Source organism: Anticarsia gemmatalis, chromosome 3, assembly GCF_050436995.1.
Source record: "Anticarsia gemmatalis isolate Benzon Research Colony breed Stoneville strain chromosome 3, ilAntGemm2 primary, whole genome shotgun sequence".
Taxonomy (NCBI): Eukaryota; Metazoa; Arthropoda; class Insecta; order Lepidoptera; family Erebidae; genus Anticarsia; species Anticarsia gemmatalis.
The window spans coordinates 13,104,034-13,129,645 of record NC_134747.1 but is presented as its reverse complement, the minus strand read 5'-3'; the positions used below and the strand labels follow the sequence as shown (position 1 = coordinate 13,129,645).

The following is a 25,612-nucleotide window of genomic DNA, read 5'->3' as shown; positions in this document are numbered from 1 at the left end:
CAATGGTGGGAAAACAATTAAACAATTTACATTATAATATTACTGTCAATATATATCGTGAATCACTAGGGAATATGAAATGATTGTCATTCATGAAATTATGAGGACGAATAATAATTATTATTCTCCTGTAATCATAATAATATGTAAACAGTAGTTAATAGTTACTTCGAAATAGAGTAGGTAAGGTATGGAAAAATATGTATTTAAGAAATAAAAACGAATTAAACTATTTCTTACATATTTTTCCATACCTTACTCTATTTCGAAGTATATACCTACGTATGTCCATCAGTTATTTGGTTACCACGCTACAAGCTTAGTTCGTAATCCGATATGCCTGTTATCCAATGTTAAAATTATTGTTTTCCTCTTATTATTGTATATAATTAATATAACATTAAAACATTTTAGTAAATAGGCATTTCTTTTTATTGTTTCGTTCAGTAGCTCCCAAAATTGTAAACTTAACTATTATATTCTATCTATCTTCAAATTCAAAGACACTTTATCAAACCAGGACACGCAAGGATATATGAATCCCATCCACACCCTTCCAAACCAAAATCAAAGTTAAAGTCCAAATTAAAATCCCATTGAAATTCCCTTTGTTATCTGACCGCGATCGTAATAAGACAAGAGAAGTTAATTCTATAAAAGCAAAGGGTGTCATACAATAGATAAACGATAATAAAAAACCAACAAACATTTACAACTAAGAAAATAAAAATTCAGACGAAATTGACCCTTATGTACAAATAATAGAAGTTATAAAACATATTCGTGATGGCAAAGTAAAAGTTGATAGCAAAAATAATTCCGTATGTTTTGAGATATAGGATCAGTTAATTTTTCTAGTCTAATGCCTTTTCTGAATTGAATATCATAGTTTCACACTTGGGGTGTCTGATTTACGAATGTTCTCACGAAGTATTTTTTTGGTAGCTCTTATAAGTAACTGATTGAAGTCCCACAGCTATTTTGGTTGAAATTGATTTATACTTTGAAATAAGTACGTTGAACTTAGGTAATGTCTAAGGTCCTTTATTTAACTATAAGAATGGTTGTGTAACGTAACTCTAGTCCTAATCCAAAAGCTCTTCATCCCAATTCTTACGAAACATGAATGAATCTTTGTACTACTACAAACAATAAAGTATTAACTACAGCTAAAGTAGTGAGCACATACAACGATCATGACAAAATGGTGGCATACGTAGAAGCACACAAAACCAACAGCGTCATAATTGCTCGTGTTTATATAACAGAAGTCATTCACAAACCTACAGAAGCCGAAAGGAGATTTTAAACAAACACACCTTAGAATTTCTTTACATGGCCGTCTGTACAAAGAACGCCTCAAGTGGCCTGCCCGACCGGCCACCACAATACTGGACAGCTTGTGAAAAAACTAAATATTATCACGCACAGCTTGACTCGAGGTTGTCGCAAACAATCACTGAATACCACGCCTGCACCCCGCTGATAATGGACCCTTTGTTTTTGTAACTACGATGCTGAAATTGGCCAATCATTCATAAGGTCACGACTCGAACATCTGCGTAAGAAAATTGTTCGCCCGAGGGCTGCGAACTTCGTTAGCGTACAGAGACAATTCCAGTTTCGCGAATTCCGATGGACACAATAAGACTCCAACAATTCCTTTTCGACAACAATAGAGTTATTGTCATAAAATAGCCAATAGGTACGAAAATGACGGGTTGCGAACCGCTTTGTGCGTACCGAACTTTCGGCTATTATGATGGATTCTTTGTTAGTGGATATCCTCGGGGAATCGCGAGACAACGTCCATAATGCTACCGTGAAACGTATTTATAAACGTTATGATATGAATGGATAATATGCGAGACGCCATTGTGTTATTGTGACGCGACAATGATGGCAAATCGAGGCCTTGAGTTTGTACAATTATGAGATTAGACACTCGACGAGCGACGATGCTGATTTGACACCAGATGTTTTAAGAATTGACCCTTTGTGAGCTAAGATGACAATGAGAAACCAGTGTTCGCACTAACATGGAGCACACAGATGGCTTAGAAGAGCAGTTATTTCAAGAATAACTTGTACTTAGGTGAACAACGGTTTATTAACAATACTGGTCTCAGGGCTAAGTAAACGGTCACTGATGTAATGGCGGGACGATACGTGATATTATTCCGAAACCCTATCACTAAGCAATTAATCATAGCGTTTTATTTGTTTAGGAGACGAAAAATTTCTTCTAATCCGTTTGTAAAATAACTTTCCTTGCTAACAAACGTATTTTAAACCATTATAAATGTTTAGAAAACGTATTTCTTTGTTTTTTTATTATTATATCAAGGCTCAGAATGTCCAATTTTAAACAGTTCAAACTTTGACCAACCACGTCCAAGTGATAGTAATAATCAAAATTTCTCTAAAAAGTTAACAAGATCCCGCCTCTAGCGTTTTTACGTCAGCCTGGTAATAAACCTTGACGCCCCAAAAACAAAGTGAAAAACATAGGTAAGTAAAATACCACGGGCACAGCGCGCGGCCATTGTGAACAGAACAGAATAGAATAAAAGAAAAAAAAAGATTGTGTCGTTTCTGTTTGAACAATGCGCCTGTCATAGTCAGCCATGTTGTTGTGTATGACGAGTGAGTGCGACAAAACGGACAAAGTCTAAATATAGATTTATGTGGTAATTGTAGAATTGTTCACAACTTTTTATGATAGTTTTTACTTGTTTTAATTATAGTTTTCGTATCTGGCACGTGGATTGTTGCGTAGTTGGTGCCGCTGATCTTGGACATAAATGCGATTGGAGATACTTAGTATAATAGAGGACAATATAAATCGTGTTTAACTTATACTTACTAACATTAGTTGCTTTTTCGTTAATGAATTAAAGTTTGAACTTTGTATCATAAGCAAATTCTAATCTTCCCAAGGGATAGACCTAATGCCTGTGTTGTGTGATCGTACCTTAAAGTTGAGGTTCGAGGCACTTTCACACACTTTCGTTTAAAATATTAGATGTTTCTTTTATTAGATATCGCAATTTTAAAAAAAAGAGTTACCTGTTTTCTAATAGAATATCTTAGGTACAGAAATCACATATTTTCCTGTTGCAACGATCACAATAAAATTTTCCTCTTAAATCCTATTTACAGAAAGTTTTTTTTTATAGTAGTACTTTTTTTAACCACGTATAATGACGAGGCAAGTAATCCGAACATAATTAATTTCGGTACAATGACATCTTAAGGAAATCGTATCAAAATGACAAAACCAATGCACGATGACGTCACACGTCTACAAAAAAAAACAATCACCAATTGCAATGTTTGTCACATTCGTTCTTTTATTCATCAACAATATGCTTTTTTAGTTAAAGGATTCGCAATTTTGCGCTTTTTTGTCATAAAAAACGTATTGAATATGATCCGATTCGCTCGACTTCTTTGATCAGCGAGCGTGGTTCACGAATTTAACGATTTAACTATAAATTTCCACTTCGTTAGGCGATTTCGCGAAAACTAATGGCGGTCGAACACGATTTTTGTTAGTGATGACTTCTTGGCTTTGTGTTTGATGTTTTATTCTTCTTGTTTTCCTTTTCAAATTTAATTTATTTGATGACATTTAGTACGTTTAATTTCCGTTCCAGCGATATTGATAAAAATCCTATTAAGAAATTTGAGTACCTGTCCATTTTTTTATGAAGACTGTGTTCGATAGTTTCGACCATTTTTACGCGATAGAAGGGCAAACAACACAGTGACATATTCATATTTACAATATGGATATTGAACATATAATTAATATATGCACTATTACAAATATGATAACGAAACGACAGGAAGATGATTATTCCATAATAATTATATAAAATAATATACGTTAATCAATTTATAATAGGGAAATATTGATACCTTAATTAGGCACTAATTCACTCATTGTTTCAATTACCCGTACCTTATAATATATGCATCAACAGTTATTATTTTTTATTTATTTCTTGGTTAGTGATTAATCCAGTGTGAAAGTGGTTGAAGGCACCCAAAAGGCCTTTGACATGGCTTAACGACTGTAATTTTAATTGACAACAATTGGGACCAACTTTAAACGTGCTCTTCGAAGAGGGTGACGTTCAGGTCAAATATTACTCTGCGAGAACATCTATGGAATGACCACGCGGTCGATCACCGGTAACACAACTAGCTATAAGCAATTTTAGTACAAACATCAAACGGGACATAAAAAAATGGCTTTTGCGATTAAAAATACCATCAAATTGTGTTTCACCAACAAACTTATGAAAAAATTGCACCACAAAATACCAACTTATATTATAACAAGTGTTAACCAAAAACTCGGTTCTTCAAAAACACATGAATGCCTAATTCCTTTACACAGGAGCTTTTCTACCAAAAAATAACATTTGCTTTTGTCACCTCGAATTCTTAGATTGCGTGCAAGCCTTTTGTGTATACTTTTTTTACACTTTAGTGACACAAAGAGATTTGATACGTCGCCGGATTTTTGTGAATGGGATAGTTTTTTTTTTCTAAAATTTTTGACACCTGAATCCTTGCATCCCTTTTTGTATAAATGATCAATTTTATGTCTTTTGTCGTGATTTTGCCGGATGTTACATGATACTAGTTCTTTTGGGGGAGGTTAATCACTATGCATTGTAGACGTGCAAGTGTTATTCTATACTTTAGTTACGGTGAAAGTGGTGTTTTATAGTGTACTAGCTGACCCGCGCAACTTCGCTTGCGTCACATAAGAGAGAATGGGTCAGAATTTTCCACGTTCTTGTAACACTTTTTACTGTTACTCTGCTCCTATTGGTCGTAGCGTGATGACACAAAATATGCTTTTTTGCACAAAAAATATCATCAAAATTATTTATATCTCTTAATATATGTAACAAAGTTGCGCTAAGGCATATCCGTCATTAAAACAGTTGCCATGACAACGGAATTTTGTTGATTCAATGTCATTATAATATTGATTATACGCGACTTCGTTCGCCAACTGAATTTTCCCGGGAAATGCGTAATTTTCCCGGGATAAAAAGTAGCCTATGTCCTTTCTCGAGTATCAAAATATCTCCATACCAAATTTCATGCAAATTGGTTCAGTAGTTTAGGCGTGATTGAGTAGCAGACAGACAGACAGACAGACAGACAGACAGACAGACAGACAGACAGACAGACAGACAGACAGACAGAGTTACTTTCGCATTTATAATATTAGTATGGATAAAAAGGTTGGTTATCTCTATTCAAGATATGTAAATTGCACTTGATGACAATTTTTTAACAATTTATTTACAACATTTTGGACAGTTACAATTTTATCTGCTTTGTAATGTGTCAACAATCTTTAGAACTGCAAAAATAATTAATTATATTAACTTAGGCAATAATCACAAGGGATGGATAATTAAAATTAAGCTATTTTCTAAAAGTTTAGACTTCAGTAAATATTTAAACAAAAACACAAAAGTGAAATTAATTGCAGCATATTGCACATATTAGCGAGTCCATAAATCAAAACCTGCCACTGTAATTTTAACTGCAGTATTCCACCAATTAACCAACAAAAAGCTATTTTACCAACAATCTGGGAACAGAACCCCCAATCCTTTCACAGTCGATCAAACAATTTGATTTTAACAAAAAATTCATTAGACTTTCTTGATACCGCCCATTTTTCTCATGAAACAAAGTTATTCTTGACTTAGTTACTTAGTAATCTTCGCTGCGGGAAAACGCCCACCGAAACGCACCTTATGCATAAGGGTTGCTCTACACGAAATCGTGCCGGCAATACCCGGCACAGGCGAGCGGTACAATCGAATAAGACGAATGTTCGGGAATTACAAGCCGCTCGGCTTCTGCTCATATCCACTTGGCTTTTTTGTTGATTTAATGCAATTAGCAAAAGTCAAATGATGTCGGACAATTGCTTTGAGTCAATTTTGTCGATAAATACTGTGGATCATCATTTTTACCTGTTGTCTTGCATATTCATTAGGAACCTGATATCGGGAATTAACGCAAACATGCATTTTTCCTTGGATTGTTTGGCGTTTGGGTGTAGGTTACATTAGCTGTTGCGGTTAGCTAGCAATCAATACAGTAAACTACTTACAGTATTCATTTTCTTATCACATGATAGTCCCATTGCTGGGCTAGAAGCTTTTCCAGAACAAGGAAAAGGTTAGACGTTAAGTTCATCAACCAAGTGCTAGTTGGGGACTACTGCTAGACTTTGCATACAGTGGTAATTATTTCTAATACACACATAACAGAAATATAATATACAACAAAAATCATAAGATTTGATTTCGACCACTTGCGTGAGAGGTGCAAGCTTAGACTACTAAAATGCTGCACAAAAAACAGTACCACGATTGTAGAGATTTGGATCCATCGAGTATCAAGAGTTTGTAATTTAATATACTGCGAAAATAGTTTCTACGACGTCCGGTAGAGACGCTGATCAGATTGTCATTCAACATTTTTCGATAGCTAGCCGGTTGTCGGTAGTCGATAGTGGTAGAGAATCGCGGTAGAGGTGGTAAAAGTCAAAAGAGGCGTAAGTGTGTCTCGCAAGTTTCAAGGGGCCCTCCCGCTGATACAACTCACTGACGTGTATTAAAGTTAAATTTATCGTTTTAAGTGACGAATATATTAATGAAATTATTTTTTTAAACATATACTATAACGTATATAAAAACATAGAAAAGTAACCAAAAACCTACTACAGTTTTTGGTTACTTTTCTTAAAATTTACATTGAGACAAATGTGGCGATAGCACGTAACTCTTGCTGAGATAGTGTTTTAAAAAATTCTAATAGGTATACATATACAATTAACGCTACAAAAATAAAACGATATTTCTATCAATTACCTGATTATTTAAGCTATTTTAAAAATAATTAATAATTTTTAAGTAAAACCAATATCTTGAGTGTGATTCTAAGCATATTTTTCTGTGTGTGTAAGGAATCTTAAAATCATTTTAAAAACAAAAGTATCAATTAAAAAGAGTATTTATAATAGCAATATTTTATTAAATACTTACTACGTTTGTTTTATTAAAGTACCAAATACTATCAACTAAACGACCTTATCGTGAATAATTGTAAACGTTTTCCTTCAGGTAAAGCGCTTCAAATATTTCCTGTTATTATTTCATATATTATGACATATAAAATAATTAGGTTAAAATTTTCCTTTTAGGTAACCTTTATTATTTCCAAAAGCATTTAATTAAATACCACTTTATTTCCTAATAATTTAAAGCTAAAGATTTCATTTATAAGTTGACACCTCCTACTCAAGTGGTCGCAGGTTCGAACCCGAGGCAACACACCAATGACTTTTCGAAGTTATGTGTGTATTAGAAATAATTATCACATGCTCCAACGGTGAAGGAAAACATCGTGAGGAAACCTTGCATGCCTAAAATTTGTTTAATACATTTATTGAGGGCATGCAAAGTCCCCAACCCGCACTTGGCCAGCGGTGGACTCAAGGCCTAACCCCTCCCTCATTACGGGAGGAGACCCTTGCAGAGCAGTGGGACAGTCATGGGTTAAATTTATTTAATTTATAAAGATTTCATTCGTTTGTTTGGGTGTGTTTATCTCTGTAACTACTTGGCCGATTTAAACAATTCTGTTTATGTATGATAGCTGGGTTTATTGCAATTTCAGGAAAATCTATGTGATATTTAACATCACGCTACGACCTAGGAGAGCATCCATTTAGCTAGTATTAAAAAAATATGTCTGCAACTGTTTTCAGTAAATCCTTTTAATTGTTTATGAACAGCATTTTCCTTTAATGATAATTAATTAGTCATAGAATGCAGTTTAGCGGGGTTTTTACTATTTATTCCTGTATTTGTTTATTTGTTATTATGTAATACTATTATTCATCTTGTTTACACAAGTAAAACTTGAGGAAAAGCTATGTAATAGGTAAGTAAGTTGAGAGTTATATATTTACATAGAAATCTTTGTAAATAACAAATAAATTGAAAAATATATTGGCTTATTTAGGTTCTGTCCATAAGAAGCAAATTCACCGCAAAATCACTTGATCCATATACAACTAACATAGGTAAAAACTTATCTAACCCACGGTTTCTGAGGTACATTTAACGGTAGTTTATCTATTCAATATCGTTTAAACTCATATAAAAAAACGCTATTGAATAAATAAACTACCGCCAAATGTGCTCAGAGACCGGGGGCTAGCAACTCTTCTTACAACTTTTTATTTTAATAACATTAGGTGATCGTTTTCTTTCTTTATTTATTAATAAGCCTAACACGATGTCCTACTGCTCTACAAAATTGCTGCTTTTTAGTCTTTTCGGTCATTTGCGTCTGGCTATTGGTCTAGAAATTAATCCAGGTCATCCCGTCACCACTCGTCCGAACACCGCCGTGACACGTTGCCACTCGTGGCAATATTAGGTGTGTATAGCTAGCTAATGTTGCTGCAATATTTTGAATAATAAAATAATTCTAGATCTGTATATTTCACTTGAGAAATTTACTGTAAATTCTAACACCATAACTCCCATAAACACACCCATCTCACCACGACACCATGGGTATATGGTACCAGGAGTCCAGTGGAGTGAGGCGGTCTTAACAACGGGTGGCCCGCCCATGGCAGTGTCTAAGGGAATTTGTACTATGTGACAATTCACACGATTGCTGAACAAGGAGGAAAAAAGTAACTGTTATATATTTATTCTTATTATATTAGGTACTTAAAAAAATAAGTGATATTTCTAGATCTCAAAAACCCAATTCACGGCTTTAATAAAGTCTGATAGCGTATCTGATGGACAACGGGACAGCAAATGTATGAAAAATCTAGAAAAGTCCAGATGTCGAGTTAACCGTTACTAACAAAGAAGTGATGTGATCGAGTAATAATTTCTTTTACTTATTCGAAGTAATCTATCGCAGTAAAATGCCTACACATATTTAATTCCACATGGTCTTCATGGTATGTTATGGAACCGTGAAATATGAAGTACCAGGAGACCAGTGGAGAGAGGCGGTCTTAACAACGGGTGGCCCGCCCATACCAGTGTCTAAGGGAATTTGTACTATGTGACAATTCACACGATTACTGAACAAGGAAAGAAGTTACTATTGTTATTTCTATTTTATACTTACATAACTTGGAGATAAAATGTGTTACATACATATATATTATTTCATTTAATTTTACATTCTGACTTATTATCATAATAAAATATAATATTTACGATATAAAATAATCACCGAACAATAAAAATTAAACAGCTAAGGACTAAAATGTAGCATATTTGGAGGGACAGTCTGGTTTGAGGTTTTAAAGCGTTTTTCTTTCTTTCTGTTTCTCTTAGTTAATATGGGAGGTAAAACCGGCAAATCCTTATAGCTCAGCTTTAAATCTCGCTACATAACTCCCAATCAGCAGTTAGCGATCAACGAAATAAAAGCATAAAAATCAATTCACCTTTATAATAAATTGGCAAGTATTGTAAAGTATTTAAAAACGTGAAAGCTTGAGAACTCAGTTCAGTGAGATAAGGCGTTGCGCACACTAGGAGGCCCGCCCCTCACACGACGAAGTAACATTCACACGAAGTAAAAATAGCTGAGGTGCAGAGGGACTTAATTTATAACTAGGTTATAATTATACAATAATAATACACGCCCTTTTCCCATGGAGCAAAGACTGAAGCAAAAGTAAAATTTTCTTTTTGAGTAATAACGCCATGTGCCGCATGTCTACAAAGTAATTATGCTTCCCTCATGGTCTCTATGTTGTCATATCTTATGAGACTTATCGGTTATGAGTACTATGGTCACTTGTCTAGAATATTATTGATATGATCTACATAGTTCGTGTGTAACGATGAAGAAGTTTTCGGATAAAAGCGTAGAACAGGCTTGCATTTTACAGTACGTTTAATCGATATTTTTTTTATACAAATATTATAAATGCGAAAATTTGTGAGCATGGATGTATGTTCGACTCTTTCATGAAAAAACTACTGGACGAATTTTAATAAAGTTTGATGCACTGGTAGCTTATAGCCTGGATTAACATTGGCTACTTTTGACCAAGTGAAATCTTTCTTGAGCCAGAATAATCTATAAACTAAATTTTATAAAGAAATCTTGTATCAGTGTTTTTTCCTTAATCGGATAAGTCGTTACTGAGATTTTTCTGTACATATAGACCTGCTTATAATTTAGCCTAATCGCTTAAACATTGATGTTAAAATAAATAAATAGTTTTGCGGAAATGATGTATTTGTATGAAATATGTGTTAATAATTATTATCCTTCCTTTTGTAACAGAACACGTGCTTAAACTGACAAACACACGCAAAAGGAAAATAGTACAATAGTAAAAATTCCAGTTTTAATGAAAGGTATGTATTTACGCGGTTAATATTATTCCATTTATTATTTATATATACTATTGTTGGCGTATGTGGTTACATGTAAAAGTTGGCACCTCACACGCAAATGGTTGACAAGTTCGAATCCCATTCAGAAAACAATGACTTTTCGAGCTTATGTGTGTATTAGATATAATTGTCACTGGTTCCAACGATGAAGGAAAACATTGTGACAAAAAATCCTGAAAGTTCTTTAGAACAGTTCTTGAATGTATGGAAAGTCCCCTTGTAGAATCCACAGTGTAACTAAAATTTTGGCACCTGCTTAAAGCATTCCAACAGAAATAGTAAATTTTCCAAAAGCACTTCCCTATTCGGGATTAAACGACGTGATCAACAATTAAATGTAGATTAGAAATTAATTTGTAAAATTTTCTGTTAGTGAATGCTAATCTTTGTTCAAAAAATGTACTTAGAACTGTATGCAAATTCACAAAGTTTCTCGCCGTATCTAACCGCTTCTAATATTATTATTTTAAAAATATAATACGAAAATAATAACTCTTTTATATTGTAGCATAATTTTTACCGTCACAACATTCAAAATCTTGTCATTCTAAAAAAACAATTGAACAATCATGTCTGACCAAACACCGCAAGACAAATAAAAATATAATAAAAAACGAAATCCGACATAAAATGACATTTTGAATTAAATAATCCTGCTAATGCCATCATTCTATCACATTCATACCATTCACCTTTCCCATACAAAAGTCACTAGCATAGAAAAATTATACACCCCATAAAATGAAATTACCATAAAGCATAATTAGATGTATTATAATATAGTTAGTACGGTGGGCAGCCATTTTAATTCAAAAATAGACAAAATAGGGCACAATACATTGTGTTTACATAGTGTTTGAATGTATAATTAATTGTGAAATATAGGTGCGGTCATGAGAAAACGAAGGAATAGTAGATTACATTATATTACATTAAGTTAAGTGGGTTAAGTGTGTGTAAGTACAAAATAGTGATCCGCCATTTTATTTCTTTTGACGTAAAAAAATAAAGTGTTCTATTTTCGAACTTGCATGTCTACATAAGTATTTGGAATTCAGAATTATAGTATGTCATTTGTTTAGGTCTTAACTGGCTAGTTACATATTATTTAGAATTACGTAGATGACTTATTTCCAGTGCCAAGTGCAATTTAAGGTTTTTGTTCCGAAGAATTTTCATATTATTCTTGAGCGTGCAATTCAAATGTTAAATGTGAATTGAAAACAGCTTTACACTCATATTAGTTATGTTTTGTCATAAAAAACACCGTTAATTTACAGTTATATTACTATCATTGGATAACTTAATTAAGTCTCTCCGCATTTGACAGAAACTATACATTAACTTTGACAAAAAGCTGATTTAATTAAACACAAATATTTTGACATAGACGCAAAATAACGACTGGCACTTGTTAAAATATTCCTAAGGCAATTCAATAAACAATTCTTACAATCGTAATCATTTATTCCGATACGTCACAGTTCACGCCCGGGCACCGAAGTCCAAACACCGGGACGAAATCCTGAGTTATGTGATACAATGCACAATGGATGATCAATAACAATTTGAGGACGAAAGTGCACGGTGATTTGTTGGTACGCTAAAATGTTAAGGAGTGTACACAATGTATGGTTTTTGTGACCAGTTGTCGTTGGTTGGTTGACCATTGGTATGTAGCACGATTTTTGAAACTCGTAACTGTAGTTTCTATATTTTTTCGAGAGATTAAAGTTAAAAAATTTACTTGAAAAGGGTACTCTAAATTTTAATGGTCGGTAGTCCGTCTGGTTTTATTAATTCTTAGCTTAAAGAGACTTCATATTTAGTAAATTATTCTGTCTGTATCAATCAATCTAATTAAGTTTAAAATGATTGTTCTGTATGACCGGTGTTTAGTGTATCAAATTATTTGACATGTAAAAAACGTTAACCTTTTTCTATCAGTTTCGATTTGACTTGTATAAATCGCATTCAAAATTCTCTAAACTTCATACAGGTCCAAATCTAACGAGCTCGTAATTTACTGCACTCAAGCCCTACAAAAATCTAATTGTACACTTTATTCAGTTGAATCAAATCTTAACAAAGGTATAGATATTTACATAACATTCAATATTATTTATGTCTCTGCCATTAATTGCTGTCATATATATCAGATCGACACACCACACGTCAACGAATTAGTCGATCGTGTGCACGCACCTTTACGATATTGAAATTTAATTCTATAAAGTTTGATGCATATACATACTATGTGTTGTAATATTTGTAAGTTATCCGTCGTCTGTGACGTTGTGTCTGTTTGTTTTTCGTTTCTTTACTCGAAAACGGCTAATCCGATTTGCGTAAATTTTGTCATGTTGATAGATTATAATTATTCCGGGACTAGATATTTTGTTAAAATAGATTGCTTGAACATTGGCATTGTGCAGCAAAACCTAAAATTAGTTAGTTTTTCTTAGTTATCTAAGTAATAATACGCTCATTTGTTCGTCCGTTAAATGTGGTAGATATGAAATAATGAGGTGCCATGCAGATAAGATTAATTAGGAATTAAATTGTCCTGTACCTATCCGATTTGCAAAATTGAAGGAAGGACAATCATTTAAAAATAAATGTTTCCGTTTATCCGTGTTATTATCAACTTTAAACTGCTCTGAACAGGTCTAACGATAATAAAGGTACAATGTTTTGAAAACATAATATTAGACTAAATAACAAAAATACCAAAACAACTTTAAAACATTTTTTGTTCTGAATCGACACCTTCTACGTAAAAAAATATTAACAAAACAAGAATAACGACAAAATCCTGAACAAAATAAATAAAAATCGAAAAATAATAAATTACAAAAATACTCGAATAGACTCCGAACATAAACTCCGAACTATTTTTTACACGGACTTACATATTTCTATCATATTTTATTTCGTTCAATATGAACACTACCGTAGAGTATCCAAGATCTGAGAGTCGGTAAATCAGGATTACCGCGAGTCCAACCAGTCTCATTTGTGCGTTATTTATAAAGTAAATCCGAGACGCCGCGACGAGGCCACTGCGTGCGGAAAATGAATAACTTGGGATTTTTACGATGACTTTGTAGCGACGTTTTTGTTTTTACATTTTATGGAAATTATTTTGATTGGTTTTATCAAGTGTGCATGTTTCTTAAGTCGTTTTGTTATTGAATGGGATATTGGAATTGCGTTTATTTCGAAGTTATTATTATTGTGCTATAAGATATGAAATCGATTACTTTAGGTTGTTAAATATGTAATTTCCTTTACAGATAGTAGTATCATTGTCATGGCTACTTAAATAATGCATACTGATACTTTATTTATTGTTGTAAACAGCTTTTAGTGCATATAGGGATATTCAGTCGTTCAGGTTTTGTGAAGTCAAATGGAATTGAATTTACATAATATGTAACGCTTGCATTTCTTTTACGGTAAATTATAATAATCGCTTTTTAGATGATATACCAAAAAAATCACTAATCCATCTTAGTCCTTATAGTACTAACCGGCTACCCATCCATCGTCTGACCTCGTCAACGTCGCTTTCCCTAGCGATCGTTCACCGGTTCGACTCATGAACGCAATTGTCTTTAAACCCCATAATACTTTGGCATCTTATTGTGTACTCAAACAAAACATCAATTATTATATTATTTTCCATAGTGTTATAAAAATAGGTTCCCCAAATAGCCTAAAGCGAGAATTAGCGAGACAAAGTGGAATAATAATAAAAAGCATATGGCGACATAATACAGAACACTTCGATTGTTTATTGTATGAAAGAATTGCTGTACAAACTATTGTCCAGTGATCATGGGTGGAGGGTCAAAGGTACAAGTAATAAGCGGGTAACTGTAGCGTAATTCTCTACTGTCGGTACTGTTGAGTATGGAGAGTTTGACATTTAAAATGTACTGTCAAAATAGTTATATTAGTGCAACATAATATATGTTGATAGCTAGCTGGTAGACAATCGAGTTACTGAACAGCTTATATTTGCTTCTTTCGGACACAATATCATTCTCTCTTAGCAGAAATTTTGTTGCTTTTTCTATACCAGTATGCGTATCATGAATCTCAGTTGACAACCAGCGTTCGTCAAATTGATGACCACTACCACTACTCAGTACATTGCTAGTTTGACGCAACATGTTAATCGCTATAGTCTTAATGAGAAATTAATGTACAGCTCAGTGGCTTCCAAATAGTTATAGTGGTCCTGATCGTGACCGCGACTTATCATTATCGAAAAAAATACTCACATAATTAACTTGACGGCAGCTCGGAAATGTAATAAATAACCCACTAACTTTATCGCTTCCTCTCATACCTTGGACCAGGTCATCAGAAATGCCCTAAAGCACTACACATGGCAAGTTAAACCAGATAATACGTTTTATTCAATAACAATACACAAGGAGCCATTTTTCTAGTAATTGTGTAAAGCGATGTACAATTTAATTATTTTAAACACTTCAACCGTTTTAAATGGATATGTAATGTATTGTAGTTCGTATTTATTTTGAAAAAAAAAATGGTTTCATAAGTTATACGGTTTCCACTAAGTCTTATTAATAAAACGTCCTATAAGCTCGAGTAGGTCAAATAGATACATAGATAAAAAACAAAAACTACTGTACCGTAAATTGCTCATGAATTCATATCGCATACATTAATTTTAAATACATCTAATTGTTGGTTTTCCTGAACAGTTGGATAATGAAGTATAATCTCAGTTGCAAGTACGTAATCTACGCTAATTAATGCTGAGGATAAAAGGGCAAGATAATATGTTGAATATTATACACATAAAGTTAATTTACTACGTATCCAAAATTTAAAAAGATACAAACAAAAATTATGCAATAAAGATCTCTTTTTTTAACAAAAGAACAGGAAATCGCACACCCAAATAACTTTCTTCATTGAACAACTGACCAAATTGTTGAAAACATTCAAAAACCTTTCATTCATAACTCAAAAATTCAAAGTTGCGAAACTTCCATTGTAAAGTTAATGTCCGACAATTGGGTGCATGGGCCCATATTTGGTGCACCTCTTTGAGAAAATGATCCCATATTTTGCGCTACCCTGCCTCTGTTCGGCCCTGGCGGGTGCGATGTCGATTCGCTCGAATCGTCACATTGTCATGCGACAAGTAGTTTCCGAATAATATACCACCCTGTAACTGGCACTAATTTTGGACAGGGACGGAGTTAGGTAGTTTGGATTGTTAACAACTTGAATGTAAATAAAAATGGTAATTTAAGTGTAATTATGTGTAAAGTTTTGTATTTATTTCGGTTGTTTGGTATTTTTATTTTGTGTTTATTAATTTCGAAAAAAAGTTGTTCGAAAGTTATAGTCGAAGTTCAACAATAAACCACGAATTTGTCATAGAAGTTTTAATTTATTAAACTTTGTATTATTTGTATGTTTTGAGTAAAATAATATGCCATCAAAAACATTCTGTAAAAACCTCAAGTCTCGCCGTAAAAAGTTGTGAGATCTATATAATACCAAGTCGATTAATCTATTTAGTCTCTACTTAAAGGACCTTCTGTCTTAAGTTATTACGTATGTTATTATCATTCCAATTTAAAAAAAAAATCCTTTAAAACAAATAGATCGACCTGGCCATCGCATGATTTGATTATTAGTATGTATCACACTACACAGCACGACGAGAAGTTAATGCTCCTGAAATGTTAATGGCGAATTTGTGTTTTCTTGCGATGACCAAGTCGATCTATTTGTTTTAAAGGTATTTTTTTTAAATTGGCATGTTAATAACATACGTAATAACTTAAGACAGAAGGTCCTTTAAGTAGAGACTAAATAGATTAATCGACTTGGTATTATATAGATCTCACAACTTTTTACGGCGAGACTTGAGGTTTTTACAGAATGTTTTTGATGGCATCTCACTTCTTTTTGTAGAGCGAACATAAGTCCCATTTGTATGGAAAGACGTTTTTTTTCATCATTCAACATATTTTCCTATGGGAATGTTGTTCAGTTTCATGGGTTAAACACCCTTACCCACCCTATACCCCTCCCGTTATGCCTCATATAGTAGGTACCTATTTACACCTATTTATTTTATTTTCTACAGTAATAATAATTCATTAACTGCAAATATAACCTTGTAATCTTATACATTTATATAGAATTACAAAGTTATTGTTGCAGTTGGTGTATTTAGAAAACTAGACTGAAATTAGAAAATATTAAATTTTTCCCATAATTAAGACACTAAACCCTATTTGTATTCTAAATTTTAAGCTTCTAAGTCTGCTAGAAGTACCTTAGACTTTTGATGATCGGCGAGTCAGTGAGTCAGTGAATCAGTGAGTGACAAAAATCAAAATTTTAACAAGTTGTCATTCTTAAACTACTGGTTCAAATTGACTGAAATTTTAAATATACCGTGTTTATACAATGACTGATTAGTTGCTGAAAATCCAGGCTTCTTGTTTTATCCACAACGAAATTATAGGGGTGTCAAAAATAGCCCGAATTGCTTCGAGAAAAGGATGTTACGGCCGTGCCGCTTTTTTTTTGCTCGACTTGCGGGGGCACTTCCGTGCCCCCAGAAATATGTAATACGGTAGATATAGGAAATTACAACATACATTATGATAAAATTGTTACATTATTTATCTTTCGTCGCTGCAGATTCGACTTTTCGGAGCTATGTGTGTATTAGAAATAATATAACTATCCCTGGATCCAACGATGAAGGAAAACATCGTGATGAAAGCTTACATTCCTGAGAGTTCTTTAGAACAGTTCTTGAAGGTATGCCCAACCCGCACTTGGTGATAAACTCAAGGCCTTACCCTACCCTCATTACGGGAAGAGACCCTTGCCCAACAGTATAACATTAATGAGTTGAATTTATTTATTTTTATTAATATTTATTCTGAACTGAATCCGGCACTGTTGACCAAGGTGCAACCCGTTGCAAAAACAGACAGAAATTGTCCAAAAATTCTAAACGTGATCAGTCTATTGTGTCCACACACCCGCCACAATGGCACACAATGCCCATCCTTAGCCACTCTTTATTCTCCAACAAAGCCACTTTTACTAACAATAAAAACGATACAAGTACCAAAAGTTGACAGTGCCAAAAAAAATTAAGCAATTATCGACCATCGGAGTTTTACTCAAAAGTGTTTTTGAAATTTTGAATTTTTATGTGTTAGGACGTTTTAGAAATGGGTGATTGTATTCGCGTGTTTGCTAGTTGTCATTGTTATGTACACCTATTGTACCTTTGTTCGAACTTATTGAATGGGATCAATGAGAAACATTTTAATATCACTAAATTATAAACGTCTTCCGTCAGTGATCTACACAAGAGATGCAAAGAGTCGACACCAAATACAATTTCTAATACCATTTCTCTATTTCATTAAATACATAACTGGAATACTAGCTATAGTTACCATAAACGTATAATTTCCATAACCCTTCAGTGACTAAACCTAATCAAGGAGAAAAATACATATGTTCTAAAACAAAAAATCAAACCTCTAATTAATTCAAGGGATATCCACTTCGAAATTATACATTACTAGCATTTACCCGCGACTTCCTGAATTTTCCCATGGGAATGCGTCATTTTCCCCGGGTAAAAAGTAGCCTATGTCCTTTCTAGGGTATTAAAATGTCTCCATACCAAATTTCATGCAAGTTGGTTCAGTAGTTTAGGCGTGATTGAGTAATAGACAGACATACAGACAGAGTTACTCTCGCATTTATAAAATTAGCATGGATAAGATAGTATTGTAATTGGCAATCACAATTTTCCTTAACATTGAATGATAAAAATATTAACTTTTGCAGTATTGAGCGTCTCCACTGATTCCATTGTCCACCCACGCACAATTTATTGCAATACGACACCATCTACATTCATACATCGTTCATACAAACACAGCACGACACATCCGCACCCATACATCTCATACACCCATACATTTTATTTCATACAACAATCAAACCACCTTTGCGTTTCAACACTTCAGAATGAATATTCACTTTAAATAAAAATAACTCTTATTTTGTATATATTTAGGTCTATAATAGTACATTCAGTTATAGTACTAATCATAGACTGGTCAATATTACCTATTATTGGACTATAGAGATGTCAAGACCGGAAGAGGACCTCGGATATATTTGCACAATTAGTTACTAAAGAAAAAGAATCCTTTCATACACCAAGCAGATGTTTTTATTTCAATTCTACTTAGCTTGCGACCACGGCGAGAGTAACCTGTGCCGAAACGTTAGGCATTCTAAGGTAAAAGGTTCCCGTTAACTTCCGTATCTAAATACATATATGTAACTCAAAGGTGACTGACTGACATAGTGATCTATCAACGCACAACCCAAACCACTGGACCGGTTATAGATGTTATAACGTAGGTATCTGCTAAGAAAGGATTTTAATCACTTCTACCCCTAAGGGGATAGAATAGGGGATGGAATTTTGTATGAAAATTCTGTCCTAAGTCACAAACCTCGCGGACGAAGTCGCGGGCACAAGCTAGTTGTAATATAATAACTTTATATTTGATATCGAGGTATTAAATACTAATATCCGCCTAGAAAATATTGGCCTGCACCGACGAATTTAATTCAACTTGATGCAGGATTTTGTTTATAGTATGCAATTGTGAGCACAGTACACTCTTTTTTCCGTGATTATTGTTTTGTAATTAATTCTTTTCATTTATGTGCTCCTCAGCAATGTTTACCATTAAGTCTGCGTCTGTTAATTACGTTTATTTGCTCTTTCTGTCCTTTTGGTGGGTAAAGGTCTCTTATTAGAGTCTCACGGTCTGTAAAGAATATAAGTTTCCTATTTAGAGCACGAAGGGGAGATATTACATCTATAATACTGCTTTCCAGAACTGCCACTATTTCTTTACTATTTTGGATTAAGTAGCAGTACATTGTACACGTTTCTTTAGAATATTACTAGACATCTTGCTACTGTTAGCGGTACAACAAATAGATAAATTTATCAATGGCAGAAACTGGCCTTCCAAAATGGTTTCATTCACAAAATTCTTACAAACAGCTGATTAGCCGTTTTGTAGATAAGCAAGGAAATAAAGAGCATACGGCGAAAATCACAAGAACTTTTAATGCAAGCGAAAATTGTACTTACAGCTAAAAATTTAAGTGACATATTCTTTTACGCACATTGGTCAGTACTGTTAAAAAAACTGGTGTTTAAGCCTTCCTCTTCATTGTAAGGCGGTTTATTTGAAGCACTACTCCGTACTTCATCGGTTCATTCACAAATATTTACAAATGCGGATTTAAAATGTCCCATTCATGTTTCAGGATCTCAGTGTACCGATGTTCCTATAATCCTTGCATTGTTTGCTAGGTTCATTCATTCTCTCTTATCTGCTTTGGTCATCTAATCTATAAGATCTGTGCCTACGATTTGTGGTTTGAGAAAACTTTGCAAACTATTTTTTGTAATTCAGATTAAGAGTGTTTATTTACTGTTTATATAAGTAGGATGAGAAACGATGGCATCATGTACTACACTGAAATAGTATTTTTATTTCATTTGCATAAAAAGGCGCAGATTGTATTTTTAAAATTTTAGATCATGGCGTGATAGATCTAACCCAATCAGAATTTGTAAGACATTTTAAATAGTAGCTGACTTCATTATAAGCCAAACTTATTCAACAATACAATACCCACTTTGAATACAAAATAGTAATACGACGAAAATAGAATTCATTCATTTCGAACCTCTTTCGAATTCAAACCTAATTTAATATCAATACCACTGGCCAGACACAATATTCTTTTTTCATTCTTAGATTCTAAATTGGAACTTTCATTCATTAAATTCAAATCTCTTTTCATAGAACACCTTTCGAATAGAACACTTTACATTGAAGTAGGAATTACAGTGAATTTTAGGAGGCGGTGAATTCATTCATTTTCGTCTAGAGCAGACTTAGTGGCACCGGGATTATCCATATTGTTGTCTAAAGTTTCATTAACATCCAGGGTAGGTTTTTTTTTTAATCCTTTATATATTTGTCAGTTGAAGTGTAAACTTCACGTTGTGAGGACGGATTAGGGAAGTCCGTTTGAATTGTTTTTTTTTTCGTTTGTGTTGGAGCTACCGATACGTTTTGTATGGGAAAGGCAAATGTTGAAAGTAGCTGAGCTAAATACTTTCATTCATAACTTTGTTTTTACTATATTTTGTTCAAAGAAACTATATCTGTAGGTTTGTCTGGTGTTTTGTTAATTTTATGATTTTCTACTTATATTTTTAGTATAGTTTTAATACTCTTCTTCTATTATTTTCCCCCGATTTTGAGAGATATGCTGTACGTTTGCTTGAATCGAGTATTATACTTTATTGTCCTATTATATAAGTAGACACAGACTGTATGGATGGTGTATAGATTCTATATACTTTTCTCTAATAATAATATTCATCAATAATATAATAATCTAGAAATTAAAAAGCCACGCAACACTACACTAACTGATCCGCATTCATGATTAAGTACCATTTTGTGACGTCATTGAAATCTGGTCAAGCGTGAGACGGCTGAGTGACAAAATTAATTGGTTCAGCCCACAATAAAGCGCGGTGCACACGATGTGGGGAACTATTGAAGCGGGATTAGCTTGTATCCGTCGTTACTGATTTTTCGCTTGTGAGAACACGGCTTTAGTTGGTGATTCTTATTATATCATACTGATATTTTTTTAGGTGTTTGTCATTGTATTATTATTTAACTCAGTGTCAAAATGTTCAGCTTGGCTAAAAATCCCTTACAAGGCTATACGTAAAATCGTTCCTCCTTTCCATAGGGGTAGTAGGTTCGACAGTTTTGACTTGGTAGGATCATTACAAATTTCCTTAGCTTCATTCACATCCATTCATCTTGTCAAATATGACTAATATCTTTGATAATCGAGACCGTCGCCCATCTATAATGTATCCGTCGATCGATCGAGGTGCCCATAGTCAGTTGCGCTTACTGGTCGGTAAACGATCAGTGGGTTAAGCAACCCTTGGCGCGGTCATTCCATAGATGGGTGACCGCATAGTGGTATTTGAGCTGGGCGTCTCCGTGCTTCGGAGGGCACGCAAAAAGTCGGCCCCAGTTGTTGTCTGCTAAAATAACAGTCGTTAAGCCATGTCAAAGGCATTCAGGCGGCTTGAACAACTTCGACACTAGGTTGACCACTAACCATACGACAAACAAACAACAATGTATCCGTGCCAAAAGTCGCTTATCTCAGTGATCGTTTACCAACCAGTAATACAGACAAGCTACCTTTTCAAAATTTCCGATGTAAAAATAGTAGTGTTGAAGAGTAAAGTGAGTTAAACTTATGCTCTTTGGACATCACATGGTTCGATTTCGAAATCATTTTGTAATTCAGTCAGGGTAACTAAATAGCATAAAAAGACAGTCTTCTGCAAAAGTCTTTATTGCGCACATAAGTTGATACAAAGCAGAATAAACATTCATTAGCGCAGTGGTTTGATACTAGTATTGTCAAAACCACCGAAAACCATTAAAGTAATGAAATCTCTAGACAAAGCTAGGCCACGTCTACTTTGTTTCCGCTTAACTTTAAAACTTAATGATCTACCGACTTGAAATTTCAGCATGGTAGTCTCATCTAAAGGTTCTCAAATACGTGTCTGAATATGTGGCGAAATGGTTTCGGTATAGGATGGTACGATAAGGTTGCATTACGGCGGGGGCAGTGCTATTTCCTCTTATTCTAACAAGCTAAGAATAATGAAAGTAAAATATGTAGACTTAATTTCATAAGTTTAGTAGCAGGCAGATACTTCTGCTGATGCCCTTGAAAGTTCCATCATTCCACAGGAGTAGCACCCTTCACCACGCTGGAATTTGAAGAAGCCGTCTTCCCCCCAATCGGCACCCCATGAGTTCTTCAGTAGCCAGTAGTCAGTGCCGCTTTCATCTAAAGATATAAAATAAATGTTATATAATGAGATTAATTTATGCATGAACAGCTTGACTCTCTACCACTATCGACTATCGATAATCGCCTAGCTACAGAGATATTTTGTATGAATTAAGCATCTCTACCAGGTTATACTCGACAGTACCGACTGTAGAGTATCGTGCTACTGGGGTCTAGATGGATCAGAATGCATTCTTAAATCTCTGCTTAAACCTATTATACAGACGATCTAAAATATTCTAAAAAGTTCAAATCGTTAGCTTAGCTTAATACTACAAGTATTGGTGATATTAGTTACATTATCAGGTATGTGTTATCCTGTAGGACAAGATTTATGGATGAGAATGAAGCAAAGAAATTGGTAAGGATCTTACGAAGTGATGTTCTCTGATCTCTGCCTACCACTATGGGAAGAAGGAGCGATTTTATGTTTGTGTGCATGTATGTATAAATGTATGTATGTATACATATATGCATGGATGTATGTATGTTAGGTACATAATACAAGTGACTAAACTTTACCTGTTCCGTATCCAACTAACAAAGCCGCATGATTTGCCGAATTAACATGATCGCGGCACATACGGTCTGTTAATGTTTTACCAATGTACAGGTGAAGCGGCCCAGCTTCCATACCTGTAAAATTATAACATTCTTCATTCTTTATATCATTTCATTCATAATTTTTCATATTTTTTTATTCATCTTGGATATTAATTCGTCGTAATGTATGAACAAGATTATTAATAGAGTAACTTAAATTACTTATGCTTCTTGGTCCATTCTCAAACAACGCTAACTGCATATTTTTTTGCGATTTGAGATAATAACTGTGGCAGCCGGAAATCAATGCCGTAGCACGTGGGTGCTTGCATTGCTGTTCCTTGGCTATGTATGGGTAGTCGGCTTGAGGCACTGCACCGCCGAGCTCCATGAGCGACCTGTCGATAGAAATTTGAAAACTTTCTGTGTGTGATCTTCTTTTTTTGTATAAAAATGCATGTAATTCTCAAATATGTAAGTTATTTAATCAAGCCATATTAGTCTTACCGAAAAACATTCCATGCCATGCTTTTCCACCATGGCAGCCATTGGACCTCTTGTCACAATCGACAGCCTGTTGTTCTGACAATGGTCTAAGTATTCCGAATTTCTTAGCGCATTGTCCTTCGATGTTTGCTGCAAATACATATTATAATATACAGATCAGTACTTTTCCTACTTTGTTAGTAAGTATTAGATACTATTTTTCATTCTTTAATCCGTCTGCTAGATTGAAAAAAAATATCATACACATATTTTTTTTATTGTACAAAATCGAATATTTACGAAACATTGAGTTAAAAAGTCGCATGACGTCGCATTGTAGTAGAAAATGTACAACAAAAAGATTTAAAATCATGTGATTTTAAATCTCTCACCTATTATCATCAGCCTAGCCTTTCTTCCAACTACGAGTATGTTGGAGTCGGCTTCCAGTCTCACCAGATGCGGCTGGATACCAATATTTTACATGGAACGACTGCCTATCTGACCTCCACAAACCAGTTACATGGGTTATAACACGCTACCTTCGGTAAGTCTGATTCTCAGACTTTCAAGCTTCATACTTCTGTTAACGAGTGTATAAAGTCTTTGAAAATGTCAACCAGGACCTACAATTTCACATGTCTTCCGAAACACGGAGGAGCTTCGAATGTATAAGATGGTCACCTATCCACAGAACCTGCTTCCAATAGCACTTACCTATAGCACTAAAAGCGTAGCAGGATTCACACGTTTGTTGATTTTTGACTGCTGTTACATAGCCGTCTACACGGAAATCTAGGGACGGTGGTGTCCTGCTTCTAGGAATGTCGCGATCATAAATTTTGCGGCAGGTGTCTTTCATATCTTCACTAGTGCCATTCATTGATACACCTGTATATTGGCGTATAAACTCATCAGCTGTCAAATCCATGAACTTTGAAATACCTTAAAATGAACAAATTCATAAAACCACCATGTTTCTTAAAATTTTGTGACAGAAGCAGAAAAAATAAAGGGTATTTCAGTCTTCTAAACATACTTGAATGCTCCATCTCTCTAGGGAGGAATAAAAAACATAAATTTACTAAAGGGCTAGGTCAGGGATGTTAATATACTGTGTGAAAAAAAAATCCAGCGTAAAAAATTACTTTAACGCAATTATTTAAATTATTAGTCTGGATAATTGACTGTATATCTATAGTGAATCTTACCGAACACAGCATTATCACTCTCTCTGTTCAACCGGTTCGCTTGTAACAAGTTGTCTTTGAATATTTGGAAGCGAGCTGCCCTCTCTTCATCGCTGTGGTAGTGTTTGTTGAATCGTTGAGTGAACTGTACAAAGTGTCTGCCCGCGTCCAGGAGAGAGTACATCTCCGGTTGTATTGCGCTCGCGCACCAACATGCGCTCAACAACAACAACATGTACTTCATTGTTGATCAAGTGATGGCTACTGCTCGAATGTGTGATGAACTGGATTTTGTGAGATTTTATATTAAACCTAATCAGTAAGAAGACGATTTTAATATATTGCTATTTATAATTTATTATTATTTAAGTGTATTATCCTTGTTTGATAAAATAATGGATGGATCATTAATATAGTAGGTACCTATTTTGTAAATGAAAGGGATTTTCCTTAAACTGTATATCGAATAAAGTAACATATTAAATCATGCATATGTATAAAGTCCGGAATGTTTAAATAACTTATAACTGATCATAGTGATCATGGGATATGTAAATGGTACCAGCTTTTTTCCGCGAATCCGTTTTCGTATACTTTGGTTATATGGCTTTTCATCGACAGTCTGGGACAAAAACTATCCTTGTCTCTTTTCAGAGCTCAAACTATCTTTGTACAAATTTTGATCCATATCGCTTCAGTGGTTTAGGTTTGAAGAAGAGACGGACAGACAGACTATATTTTCGCATTTATAACAATAATAGGGATATAATAACATAATATAAGACGGGTATTAGGCATACTGTACTCGTAGGTATTGGGTTCAGCATTTTTTGGTTTGGCAATATTAAT

General features: G+C 34.1%; 1 protein-coding gene across 1 annotated transcript; it reads right to left on the bottom strand.

Moving 5' to 3' along the window:
* Positions 1-23,312: 23,312 nt before the first annotated feature.
* Positions 23,313-25,060, bottom strand: LOC142987699 (uncharacterized). The gene is made up of 4 exons (XM_076136648.1): positions 24,785-25,060; positions 24,291-24,518; positions 23,595-23,723; positions 23,313-23,485 (listed from the first exon to the last, which is right to left on the bottom strand). The coding sequence occupies exons 1-4, from the start codon at positions 25,005-25,007 to the stop codon at positions 23,433-23,435; spliced, it is 633 nt and encodes a 210-aa protein (XP_075992763.1). The 5' UTR covers positions 25,008-25,060; the 3' UTR covers positions 23,313-23,432.
* Between the last annotated feature and the right edge of the window lie 552 nt (positions 25,061-25,612).

What these genes read in the sequence shown, in the direction of transcription:
- LOC142987699 (XM_076136648.1), bottom strand. Translation starts at nt 25,007, where the DNA reads ATGAAGTACATGTTGTTGTTGTTGAGCGCATGTTGGTGCGCGAGCGCA. An exon ending in GAGTGATAATGCTGTGTTCG is followed by an intron (nt 24,519 to 24,784) that starts GTAAGATTCACT and finishes GTTCATTTTAAG; the next exon opens with GTATTTCAAAGTTCATGGAT. An exon ending in ATGGCATGGAATGTTTTTCG is followed by an intron (nt 23,486 to 23,594) that starts GTAAGACTAATA and finishes TTCTATCGACAG; the next exon opens with GTCGCTCATGGAGCTCGGCG.